General features: G+C 57.9%; 1 protein-coding gene across 6 annotated transcripts in view; it reads left to right on the top strand.

Moving 5' to 3' along the window:
- The window catches only part of NFIX (nuclear factor I X), a 91,621-nt gene that overhangs the window by 66,419 nt on the left and 12,834 nt on the right, over positions 1-12,368 (top strand). For 4 of the 6 annotated variants that reach the window (XM_090289745.1, XM_090289746.1, XM_090289748.1 and 1 more), the window contains exons 3-7: positions 5,805-5,867; positions 6,170-6,244; positions 6,602-6,722; positions 7,887-8,023; positions 10,619-10,741. In XM_090289745.1, coding sequence (XP_090145871.1) covers positions 5,805-5,867; positions 6,170-6,244; positions 6,602-6,722; positions 7,887-8,023; positions 10,619-10,741 — 519 coding nt within the window. The remainder of the gene's footprint in view (positions 1-5,804; positions 5,868-6,169; positions 6,245-6,601; positions 6,723-7,886; positions 8,024-10,618; positions 10,742-12,368) is intronic. The other 2 variants (XM_090289749.1, XM_090289747.1) reach the window with 1 other exon arrangement.

Raw genomic sequence — 12,368 nt, 5'->3', positions numbered from 1 at the left:
TCCTGTCTCTAAACAAGTCGGGATCTAGGGATGAGAGAGGAGGGAGAAACCTCAGGATGGCCCCAGGGTCTGTACGAATGCAAGCTGGCTTGTGGAGGTGGCCTGCGGAGTGGCAGGAAGAAGGGGAAGATCCTAGAAGCCCCCTGGGCCTGACCCAGGTTGAGCCCCACCCCCCTGTGCCCTCTGGCTGCCCTGCATTCTCAAGGACTTCCTGGTCCCAGACTCCTGTTTGCTGAGATGGGGAGAACCCCTCTGTGACCCGTCTCCCTAGCCCCCCATCCGTCCTGCTTCCCTCCTCAGGGTGTCTCAGATTCTCAGACTTAGGTTTCAAGAGGCACAATAGTTATATTCTCCGGCTCTGATTGCTGCAGGCCGGGCCTCTGGCTCCCCTTGAGATTGGGTTTCCCGTGCCCTGGACGCTCCGGAATCGCAGAGGAGTGGGGGAGGGGCTGTGCCACACTGGAGAGGGCCAAGCAGCTCCTGAATTGAATTGGCCCTTCAAAGGATAACACCCCAGAACAGAACACACCCCACCTACTTGTGGAACCTCAGGCCTGGGGAGAGCCAGGGAAAGGACAGGTGAACTCTGTGGGCTGTCCTCCCCAGCCCCCAAAGGTCAGCGCTCAGGGCAGAGCTGGAGGGGTTTCCTGTCTGGCCTGGTGCTTCATGCAGAGCATGCTGGGCATAGTGGGACCGAGGCTCTGGGTTTACCACTCACTCCACCCAAGCAAGACAGCAGGAAGTGGCTAGAGGCATCTCCAAGGTCTGCAGGCCTGAGTGTTGGCACATGCTTGGGTATGCATATGTGGGTGTGACTGAGCCAGGTCTGTGTGCCCCTCAACCTTGAGGAACTCCCTCCATCAGTGATGTGCACAGGGGTGGCTGGCCAGCGAGTTCCATATGGCCTTTTCTCAGAGTTTGTCTCCAGCGGGAGCTGAGGCAGAGCGTTCTTCACTGCAGTGTGCAGGAAGGAATTCCTCCCTCACCTAGCAGGAGCCATAAATATCTCCCTGCCTGTGACTGGAAAATATATATATAAAAACATGCTGTCAGTCGGGTTCATGTGTAGCACTCAACTCCTCTTGGCAGCTGGGGCTTCCCCCTCCAGAACTCTAATGAAGAGGCAGAGCCCTCTTAGAAACATGCACATGTGTGCACACACGTACACACGTGTGCAAACAGGCAGGATCGGGCTAGAAAATGGGGCTGGAGAGAGGAGAAATGAAGGAAAAAGAAGGACAGAGAGAGGGGTATGGAGTCGAGACAGAACAGATTCCAGAGGGAAAGGCTAAGAGCTGGATGAAAGAAGCTGGGAGCTTCAAGGGCTAAGAAGATAGAGCTGGTGCGGGGTAAGAAAGACAGCACTGGGGTCATTGCTGCTGCTCCAGGGAGACAGGGACCTGGGGAAGAGAGGGGCCCACACTGCCAACCATCAGCTGAGCCTCGCCCAGGTCAGGGTGCTTGAACCAGGCTGCCTGCCAGTCCACAAGCCATTGACACGGGGTGACCAATGACGTGTGTAGGTGAATGAGGAACAGTCCCTTCAATTTCAGAGCCTTGCTCTGGGCAGCCCACTTGGGCCCACCCCAAGGCAGTCCAGATTCTTCACCTTCTCCTGCATAGTCCCCACTTCTGGGAGCCTTCTGGGCAGCCAGAGTCCCCAGGCACCACTGGCAGGTGAGGCCTCTGCCTCAGAGGTGTGGATCACATGAGTAGCCCAGGTCCCAAGAGGAGGACACATGAAAGACAGTTAGCAGAGCGTGTGCTCATGTGCAGCATGAGCTAGCTTGACCCCCTGGGCTCCAGAATTCTCTCCATCTCCAAACCTGGCTCAGGGGCAGGGGCCCTGATGCCTGTCCAGTGCTGAACTTGGTGTTTTTGTTTGTTTTTAAGAGTTTACTTATTTTTAGAGGGAGGGAGAAAGAGAGGGAGAGAGACATCATTGTGTGGTTGCCTCTCGTGCACCCCCAACTGGGGACCTGGCCTGGAACCCAGGCATGTGCCCTGACTGGGAATTGAACTAGCCACCCTTTGATTTGCAGGCCATGCTCAAACCACTGAACCACACCAGCCAAGGCTGAACTTGGTTTAGCGGAGGCCTCATAGGATGGGCACCATGGGAGGGTGCTCTCTGGTTTTCAGTGCAGGAAGGAGGAAAATGTGTTGTCTTGGGGCTGAGGGCAGGTAACAGTGACCCCAATCCCTCTGTCCTGTCTCTAGTCTCTCCAGGAATTTAAGGCAGCTGTAGTCTCTGAAGGGAGGTTCGGGAGTGGGGTCTGGGTTTCTGTGCTGGCCTTTCTCAGGGTGGCTCCAAACTGGGGCTATGTGCTCAGAGTTCCCATTGCTCTGATAACCAGGCCAGAGAAAAGGCCGAGGCTCTAAAGGCTTGCCAGCAGATGTGCTCCTGAAAGGCTGAGGAATCAGTGACAGCCTCAGGGATGTAAGCTGGACGGGAAAGAATAAAAGATGGAGCCAGGCACCTGCCCGCCTTGTGCCAGCCAACACCATCCTGCCTCTGCACTGGCCTGCAGGCCACCAGCTGGCCCATTGTCCCCAGTGAGAAAGCAGACACTGGAGGGGGCTCCCATGTGGCAGGAGCTCACTCATGCATGCCTGCCTGGCAGGGACTGTCAGAGGAGAGCCACCCTGTGCTGGGTCAGGGGCAGGGGAGAAGGGGGGCAGTGAAGAGAGGAGCCCCCACCATGGAGCAGTCAGGTCTCCTCCTGTGCTGTTGGCAGGGGGCAGTGCGTGGGGCCTGCGAACAGGAGATAAAGAGTTCAGGCAGAGGGTTTTCTCTCACTAACCGTGGATTTGTGTGTTTGTTCAGCTGGTGGTTCCGATAAGCCCCATTCTGCCAGATAAAAGCTGAGCAGCCATGAGGCGGGGCCTGGGGCCTTCCTCCTGTCTGTCCTGAGGCCTGAGGTTATCCCCTCCCCCAGGGAGCCCAGACAGAAGGGAGTCAGGTGCTGGGGTGTTGCATGCTGTCCACAGCAGGCCCTGATTCCAGGGCATGGCTCCCAAAGAGCCCCTTGTGTAAGCAAGCTGGCCCAGCTGCCCCCACCTCTGGGTGGCAGGGGTGTCTCCTCGCCCTCCCCGGGAGCCTGTGCCTGGGCCCAGCAGCCTGTCTGGGCCTTGCAGCCACTGGCTGGGTTCCTGCCAGCCCCTTCCCCCATCTGTCCAAGGCACAGTCCCAAGCTGACTGGTGGGCCTAGGCCTGCTCCCATCATTGTTGTGCGTTGGGGCAGGGATCCCCTCGTGACAAACGAGTGAAGCCCTTGGGCCTGGGGTCGGCCATGGGGGCTTCAGCGCCTTGAGCAGAGTGCGGTATCCCCAGGCCCTGGCCCCAACCCTCCTGTCCCTTGTGCACGCCCGCCCGCCCGCCCGGCGGCGCTGGCCGGCAGGAAGACGCGCGTGCCGCCTGAGCAGGACGGCGGGGGCCCAGGCCACAGCTGCCCCGGCTACAGCGCTGGCTTCTGTGCTCCCAGCCTGGGCCCAGATTTCCAGCGTCTGCCTTTTGTCCTGGCGCTGAGCGGAGCCTGCCGAGGCCGCGGGGGCGGTGTGGTAGGGCGCCAGGCGTAAGATGGCTGCCAAGGGCTAAAATGGCTGCCAGCAGCGCCCGGGCGGCGCCACAGGCGCGTGGCAGCAACCGCGCGCTTGTCGCGTCCTGCTCGCTTCTCTACGTGGAGCTAATAGTAATAACAGAAATAACGTTGGGGGCAGTGTTCTGGATTAGAAGGATTTCCTGTCTGTTTCGCTCTCCTGGAGCCCCATTTGTCTCTGCCTCCATCATTGGTCCACCTCCATCTCTTTGTTAGGTTCTCGCTCTCCGTCTTTGTGTCCCTGGGCTGGGTGTGTGCATGCGCAAAACGTCCCATCTCCACCTGCCCATTTTTTGGTGTGTGTAGGGAGGGCAGGACCAATCCCATGGGGTGAATCCAGGGCCCCTTCTGTCTCCCCCACATCGCTGACCCAGGCCTGGAGGGCTTGGTGGGGACTGAGTTGGTCCCGGAAAAGTTGGGGGTTGGTGGCGGCGACCCCCTGGGCAGCGGAGGCTAGAGCACGTGTCCCTTGCTGGGCTGCACAAGGCGGTCCTGAGGCAGTGGCCTTCCTGAGTTAATAATTGGGGAAAGAGCGACCCTGAGAGGGAGCAAGTGGAAAGCCTGGGTCCAAGGAGGCCCTAGGGTGGGCCGCTGGCTGCCTCCGCCCCTCCCCTGCTCTCTCCTGACCTGTCTGGGGCTTGAGTCATACCTAGAAAGCCAGGTATGGGCCGAGGTGAGAGGGACAGAAAATGCACACCCATAAGATGCTCTGGCACAGAGAGGTCGCCCTCCCCAGAACTTAGAAGGGGGTCTTGTGAGTTCTCTCCAGGACAGAGAGTGCCACTAACAAAGAGGCAGCCCGGGCTAGGAGTAGCTGTCTCCACGTGTGGATGCAAGGTGCGGCACAGAAGGAAGAACCCCAGACTGGAGGAGGGGAGGGGTACCCATCAGCAATTTCCTTTTAAACCTCTGATTTCTTGATTCGTGACAAGATTTGTTATTATTTTTTGGCATTAAAACAACAACAACAACAAAAAAAAACACACTCACAAGTTAAAGGATGGGGGAAGTGGGTCCTGAAACTGTCCTGGGGGCAACCTGTCCTTTCCCACCAGCCACAGTGAGGCAGGTGCCCAGGAAATGGCTTGGGCCGCGGTGGGGACATTGCTCTGAGAAGGCTGCTGTTCTGCCTGCCAGCTCCAGTGGGGGCCCACATTGCCCTTTAGGAATCTCCTTGCTGGTCACTCCCCAATGTGAGTGGCTCAGATGTGAGGCCAGTGAGGGGGCAGTGTCCCAGTGGGCTGATCTCAGAGTGATGGGTGAGACCAGGAGGCAGGATCGTTCCAGTGTGGGGCAAAGCCCTGACCAACACCAGTGCCCAGTTTTCCAGTGCCACCCCCATGTTGTCCCCCTGCAAGCAGCTGATTCTTTATCAAGTGCCTGCCTTCCTCCTGCCCAGGCCCCCTCCGCCACCCTGTCACCAGCTGTCATGCCCAGGCAGGCATTCTGGAGGTCCCCGTTGTGCCTCTAGCACACAAAGCTTTGAGGACCTGGGGGGTGGGGGTGGGGGGCTTTCCCAAGCTCAGCAAAATATTCACACACACACTCCACCCTGCCCCCAGTCCTCTGTGAGCTCCCACTGCACAATGGGCCCTTGTTTCGGGGCTCCCTCTGAGCAGCTGTGGCACCAGGGCATGAGACAGCCCAGACAGGCTGGCACAGAGTGGGCAACCACGTCAGGGCAGACCTCCCCCCTCCGTGTTGCCAGGCACTGCCTGTAAGCATAAAGGTGAGGTGGGGGTGGCTCAGGAAGACAGGAATGGCTCTAGTTAATGAGTGAGGGAAGGAAGGGGCTGCTTCTCTGGGCGCCTGAGGCAGGTGGATGATGGGGAACCCTTGGGTCCATCCCAGCTGTGCAGAATGGTTGCTAGCTTCTCTCCTAGGTGCCCTTCTTACCCTGTCAGCCAATGCTGTTCACCCACTGGTGACTTTGTCCCCAGGGCATATCGGGCAGTGTCTGGAGACAGTTTTGGTTGTCACGACTGGGGTACTACTGGCATCTAGTGGGTGGAGGCCAGGGATTCTGCCAAACACCCTGTAGTGCCCAGTAATACCCACCACAGTAATTTCTTCCCCCTCTTCTGGTCTCCTGAGTCTCCCTGGGTTGCTCCTGGAGGGAGGGAGAAGGTGTTTACAGGGCTGGAGAAGTAGCTATTAGTGGGGCACTTTGATTTTGACCCATCCTCCCCTTTGTGTCTCCTGCAGAATCCGGACAATCAGATAGTTCAAACCAGCAAGGAGATGCGGACATCAAACCACTGCCCAATGGTCAGTTCCCCAGCCCACCTGCCCTCCTCGCCCTGCCTGCCCTGCCCCACAGGCCCTCCTCTGGCTTCCACCAGGTCTTCCCCCTTTACTCAGTTGTCTCTTAACTGAACTTTGGCTGCCAGCTGGAGGGGAGGAGACTCAGCTGGAGCATACCCCCTCTTCCCTGTGAACCTGAGGACCCCTGAGGGCCAGCCTGAGGCTCAGGAGGGAGCAGTGGGGAGGTGGGGAGAGCTTTGAGGAAAACTCAGGCAGCCCCTCCTGGCCTTGCTCCCACTCACTCACTGGCTCTTTTCCCTCCTCAGGGCACTTAAGTTTCCAGGACTGTTTTGTGACTTCCGGGGTCTGGAATGTGACGGAGCTGGTCAGAGTATCACAGAGTAAGTGAATCCTTTCTTCCTGGCCAAGACTGAGTGAGCAGGGTTGGGGGTGAGGAGGCAGTCCCCTACTGATGGGCTATTGCTTGGGGAGAGGGCAGTCAGGGTTTCCTGGGACATCGTCTGCCTCATGGGCACCAGGCTGAGTGAAGCAGAGGTGTCCAGAGAGCTGCGTCTCTAATCTCTGCTTTGGAGGAAAAAAACACAACTAAGGGCTCTTCTCCAGTGTGCTCCCAGCCAGGAGGAGGTCTCCTCAGCAGGCTTGCCCTGGGGCTTCTGGGGAGCTACTCATGGTAACAAAACAGACTCCACTGGGCTTCCCGCACCTTCCAAACTAATCACCCTCTCCCTTCTTCCTAGCTCCCGTTGCAACGGCATCAGGGCCCAACTTTTCGCTGGCAGACCTGGAGAGTCCCAACTACTACAACATAAACCAGGTGACCCTGGGGCGGCGGTCCATCACCTCCCCACCTTCCACCAGGTAAGCCCAGCACCCCTGGCCTTCCCCCTTCCTCCCCTCTGCCACTAAGCCATCTCAGGTGTTGTGGGCAGCTATACTACAGCTCCCTGGGTGCTTCAAAATGTCACCCCTATTTGAGGGAACTGGCTCCAGGGCAACCAGGGCCCATTGTGCTCCCCATCCCCTGCACTTCCTGCTTCGAGTTGTTATGGGCACTCAGCCCTGGGAACACAAAGCTACACAAGGCCTGACTCTGCCTGGAAGGTACTCCCTGTGGGCATCCAAGAACGTCTTTCTCTTGGGAATGTGGCATTAGAGTCCAGACCTACAGGGTGCTGGAAAGGGCATGGGATGGACACTCCAGACAGAGAGAGCAGCCTCCACCCCAGCCGAGGCTGGGCAGGCTGGCAGAACCCTCCACAGAGGGTTTCGGAGGCCAGAGGAAGGTGTTTGGACTAGGAACCCACTGAAGGTTTTAAGCAGGAGATGCTGGAGTGTGTGCTTAGGAAGTGCTCCCAGCAGCCACCTGTGTGGACAGAACTGACATCCAGTTAGAGGCCTCTGCTGGCTAGAAGAGGGCCCCAGGTCCTGGAGGTGGGGCATGGCAGTAGAGGGAAGCATGTGGAGCAGACATGTTTGCGGGGGACACAGTAGGCCATGGTTGGGGTCAGTTGTGCAGGGCAGGGTGGGATCCTGTCCCTTTAAAAAAAAAAAGACTTGGATGTTTTGGTTTATTGTGAGGTTTTTGGTGTTCATTTTGATTTGTTTAAATATTACATTTAAATGTTATAGTATTTTCATACCTATAATATCTTGATGATGGAGTTCTGTGTGACTCCCTGGCATTCTTTTCCCTGGTGCATGCCTCAGCCGCCTCACCCTGGCCCTGGGGGCTGATGGGAAATAGGTGGGGCCAAGGAAGCAGCTGAGGGTTTTGCCCACTTCTTTGGCTTGGGCAGCTTGGTACATGATGGTATCAAGGACCAAGAGGTGATCAAGGAGGAGGAGGAGGAACAGGCAGGCTGGGTGCAAAGGGCTTTGGGGCTGGTCTGGAGGGGGACATGAGTGAGCGCCCAGAAATGCTGCTGTCAGTTGGCACCTGCTCCCAACACGGGGGGCCATCAGCCTGAGTGCCAGCACCTTGACCTGCCCTTGGCCCAGCTGATCCCTCTCCTCCTTTCCCAGCACCACCAAGCGCCCCAAGTCCATCGATGACAGCGAGATGGAGAGCCCTGTTGATGATGTCTTCTATCCTGGGACAGGCCGCTCCCCAGCGGCTGGCAGCAGCCAGTCCAGTGGGTGGCCCAACGATGTGGATGCAGGTATGGGAGTCACGGGGCCTGACCCAGCGCAAGGGCAGCCCAGAACCTCTTCTTCCCCCTCTGTTTACCTGGCAGTTCTCCCACTGGTGCCCCCATTGTTGGCACCACCTGCTTCTCACCTCCTGATCTTCCAGAGAAGGGCAGTCAGGCCAGAGAAGGGAGCAGAGGCGAGGAGCTGGGCTGTCACTGAATGGGTAGCAGAGCCCGCTGGCACGGCAGGAGGAAAGCAGAGACCTTTGTTGCTCTGCAGTGGTAGTGTGGCCTCCTCTTCGAAGCCTTCTTGGACTTTTTCTCTTGGTATTTCTATAGAGAGGTTGCCTCATCTCTGTGGTCTTCATGGTTTAAAGATGTTTCTCACACTGGGCATGGCTGACATCTGGGGCTGGATCGCTCTCTGTGGTGGGGCATCCTGTGCGCTGTGAGGTGTTGGGCAGAAGTCCTGGCCTCCACCTACTAGGTGCCAGTAGCACCCCACACACACACCAGGTGTGGTGTACAAAAAGGTCTTCTAACATTGCTGCACGTCCCCTGGGTGGGTGAGGACAGAATCTCCCCAAGCTGACTGAGCTGAGAACTGCTGGTTTAAAGGGCCCAGCTTCCCAGGAAGGGGCAGAGTCTAGTAAAGGGTGAGCAGAATTGTCTTTAGGCCTCCCAACCACCACTTGCCACCCCCTTCCTGGTGAACCCACCCACCGTTACTTCCGGTCTTGCTGGGAGACATGGGCAGACATGGAGAGCCCAGGTGGAATAGAAGGAGGTGTGTGTGTTAGTATGTGACCTTGTGTGCAGGTACGAGGAGGCTGGCAGCAGGGCACTTCTGCCTGGCACGCTGGTGGTGTAGCCTGTAATAATACACCCTTGAGGTGTGAGTGTCTGAGGCCGGGGAGTACAACCCCGCATGTGTGGGATGTGCACAGGACACCTGCCGCGTTCAGGCCTGGGGACTGAGGCTTTGTTTCCCAACTCAGGAAAATGAGGGCCTGACCTAGTGGCACCTTTCCTGGTGTTTTCCAGATGTGGCCCTTCTGGGAAGGGCCAAGTGGATGGGCCAGAGCTGGGCTGGGGGAAAAACAAGGCCAAAGGTAGGGAGGTGCTGCCCCAGATGCAGAAACAGCTTCTGCTCTTGGCTTCCTAGGAGGAGGGGAGGAGGGTCCTCCTCCAGGCCTTGGGCTAAGGGAGCAGGCTCTAGACCACCATTAAGGCTCACCCCACATGACTTTGGGTTTCCCTCCTAGGGTTTCCTTGTGGCAGGCAAGGGACATGGGTCGGCACAGCTCAGACACTTCCCTGGGGGACCTTGGGAGGCATAGAGAGAAGCAGTCGAGAAGGCCCTGAGGACACCCCTGCCAGGGCCTCAGCCAAAAGCCTGCTTCTGTAGGCCTCACATGCCTTAAAGATGCATCCATCATGGCTGGTGGCCTCCAGGCCCCTCTGCCCAGACCTAGTTCCCAAGGAGCCCTCCCCTCTAGGCTCCTGCTCTCTCCTTTCTTGGCTCTCTGCTGTAGAGGCTGCCATTTCTGCTCCTCTGGCACGCATGGCTCCCGGCATCCTCCTGCTGCTGCATCCCAGCTTCCTCTCTTTCCTCTTTCCTCCTTACCCCATCCTGTGTTGCTTCCCTGTGCTGAGACAAATCGCCAATTAAGAAGCCCAGCTGCAGGACAGGGAACAGCTGGGGAGGCGCTGCGTGGCCTAGGGGACAGCTGTGCACAGCTGGTGGGGGCACTCCCCCCACCCCCCACCATCCCAGCTATCAGGTGGCACACAGCTGCCACCAGATAACACCTCTTCTGGCGGCTGGGAGTTTGCCTTCCCCCAGCCTCTTCCCTCTATGGTTTAAATGGCTCTTATTTCTCTGTTCTGCAGCCCCCTACCCCCCCACCCAAACTGACTTGATTTGTGCCTCAAAGATGGCAGCTCTGGAGATCTGCTCCGACTCTACCTTACCCCTCCCTCCAGCCTGGGCACAGCCTCTGAGGCTCAGCCCAGAGAAGAAACAAGCCCCTCCAGACGACCTGGCCCTGAGGCCCTGCTTTGTCATAGTGCTGTTTGGATGTGGTGCCCACTGGGCACTGAGATGACCTTGGTTGGCAGCATCAAGGTCCTAGAGGGGTCCTTTGTTCCCTGTCTCCTGCTAAATGTCACCCTGATTCTGGCACCAGGAGCAAAACAAAACCCTAAATCGTCATATCCTATGGCAGTCCAGCTTCTGGGTCCCCTGGCCCAGGCAGTTCTTGCCTGGCCAGCTCTGCCCTCAGTGCCCTTCCTGGCCCCCTGACCCTGCATCCCAACTTTCATCTGTGCGCCCTGAGAGCATTATCTGCATGTCAGGGGGAAAGGTGGGCCCCCACGCACCCCCTGCCCAGCACACCCAAGTGCCTCACTTTCCTCTCCTTTCAGAAGCACCCAGGGCTGGCTGGTCTGCACACAGGGCCTGAGAAACAGCCAGATGGGGCAAAGGAGGCAGTAGGGAGCATGTGGGGGAGGGGCAGCCGGGAGGGGGCCTGAGAAGAGGAGTGAGCTGCTGGCTTCCCGCCTTCCCCTGCTCCCGCCCTGGCCCAGCTAAACCTGCACTGTGTTGCTGATTCCTCCCCCCAGGCCCGGCTTCTCTAAAGAAGTCAGGAAAGCTGGACTTCTGCAGTGCCCTCTCCTCTCAGGGCAGCTCCCCGCGCATGGCTTTCACTCACCACCCGCTGCCTGTGCTTGCTGGAGTCAGACCAGGTGAGAACTGGGGGCCCAGGAGGGGACCATGGGGGAGGTGGCGGAACACTGAGGGGCAGCTGGCCAGGTGAAGGGGCCAGGGTTCTTCAGAGCGACAGCCCTGAGCTCTCAGAGGGGGCTCTAGTAAGACAGTGGGCGGGCAAGGGAATGGGCCCTCCCTCCACAGCAGCACCAGCTGGAGAACCCACCAGCTGCAGGGCCGCCTCACCTTGTCCCCAAGCACTCTCCCACTTGCTTCTCACTCCCCACATGCACATGTGTGAATGTGCTTGCATGTGTGCTTGCATGTGTGCATTTATGTTTTGGATGCATACCTGTGTGGCAGGGTGTGTGCAGGCTTGTGCGTGTGTGTAGATGTGTGCACATGCCTGTCCTTAGGCCTCCTCTGACCTGCCCTCTGACTGCAGAGACCACAGGCCTGCCCTGTTCTCTGGTTCTCTGGTTCTCCTCTCCCACTGCCAGCTGTGGTTGGGAAAGCTTAGGCTTCTCCTCCTGCCCTCCTTTTAGCTGTTCTCTCCCAGCTCTTGGCCAAGACCAAGGTCTGGTTTCCCAGCACCAATCCAGGTTGGCATGGGGCACAGGTTGACAAGAGCACTCATAGGAACCCAGGAATCACCGGTGACACCTGGGCTTTTCTCCCGGGGATGGAACCAACTGCTGACTTGGGGGACTCTTGTCTCAAGAGAAGGCACTTGGCAGGGAGAACACCTCGATGTTCCTGGTGGGAGCTGAGTCCTCAGCCTTGCCACTCCCTCACTTGCTTCTTCCCCACCTTGGCATCCATCTGGTAGAAAGAGGCTTGAACTTTTTCTGGACACAGCCCTGTGTCCACCCACCATCTCCTGGGCCCTTCTATAGGACACAGAGAACAGCGAGGTTTACCCTCCCGGCTTCCTCCTCTGGGCCTCCTGGCTGGGAGCCCAGAGGCAGCCTGCGCTGGGGCAGGGCGTGGTGGCCTCGAGGTGGGGGCAGGGAGCCCAGGGCCTTGGCTGCGGGAGGCAGCCGGCCCAGCTCCACTCAGCTTTTATGAACTTCAGAGAGAAGCCAAGTTTCCTCAGCCCCCTAATGAAACCGAGAGCAAGAGCGAGCTGATTGGAAACAGACGGGAGGGGGAGGACTGGCTGGGGAAGAGCTGGGGCCTGCACCGGGGTGCGAGTTGTGTGTGTGAGCTTGCATGTGCGAGGACGCATGCACGAATGTGACAGGGCTGAGCACACAAGAGCATGGGAGATGTACGACTCGTGTGTGCACATGGCGTGCACAGGTGCCCGTCGTGTCTGCCTCCTCCGCCCTCATCCGGGCTCCCATGCAAGGCCTGGACCCTACCTTGGGTGCAGATGTACGGGGGTGCCCAAAATCTTAGTTGTCACGATAAATGATGTTTTAATGCATTATTTCTAAAAATAAAAACTGTTGTAAAATTAGACAATGAGCAGATAACATTTGAAATTAAAAACGAGGCTGACGCTGTGCTTGCATGACCTGGTATCGCTTGTCTCACCTTAAACTCCGGCCATGGTTCTGCCCAAACTTTATTGACAAGGACAAGCAGCTAGTTGGTGTGCAGCCCTAGTTTGCCAATTGGGTTTTTTAAAATAGTGCATTAAAATGTTATTTACCTTGATTA

The sequence above is a fragment of the Furipterus horrens genome, unplaced genomic scaffold (genome assembly GCF_987537825.1).
Source record: "Furipterus horrens unplaced genomic scaffold, mFurHor1.1.pri manual_scaffold_10, whole genome shotgun sequence".
Classification (NCBI taxonomy): Eukaryota; Metazoa; Chordata; class Mammalia; order Chiroptera; family Furipteridae; genus Furipterus; species Furipterus horrens.
This window is presented reverse-complemented; position numbering and strand designations above follow the sequence as displayed.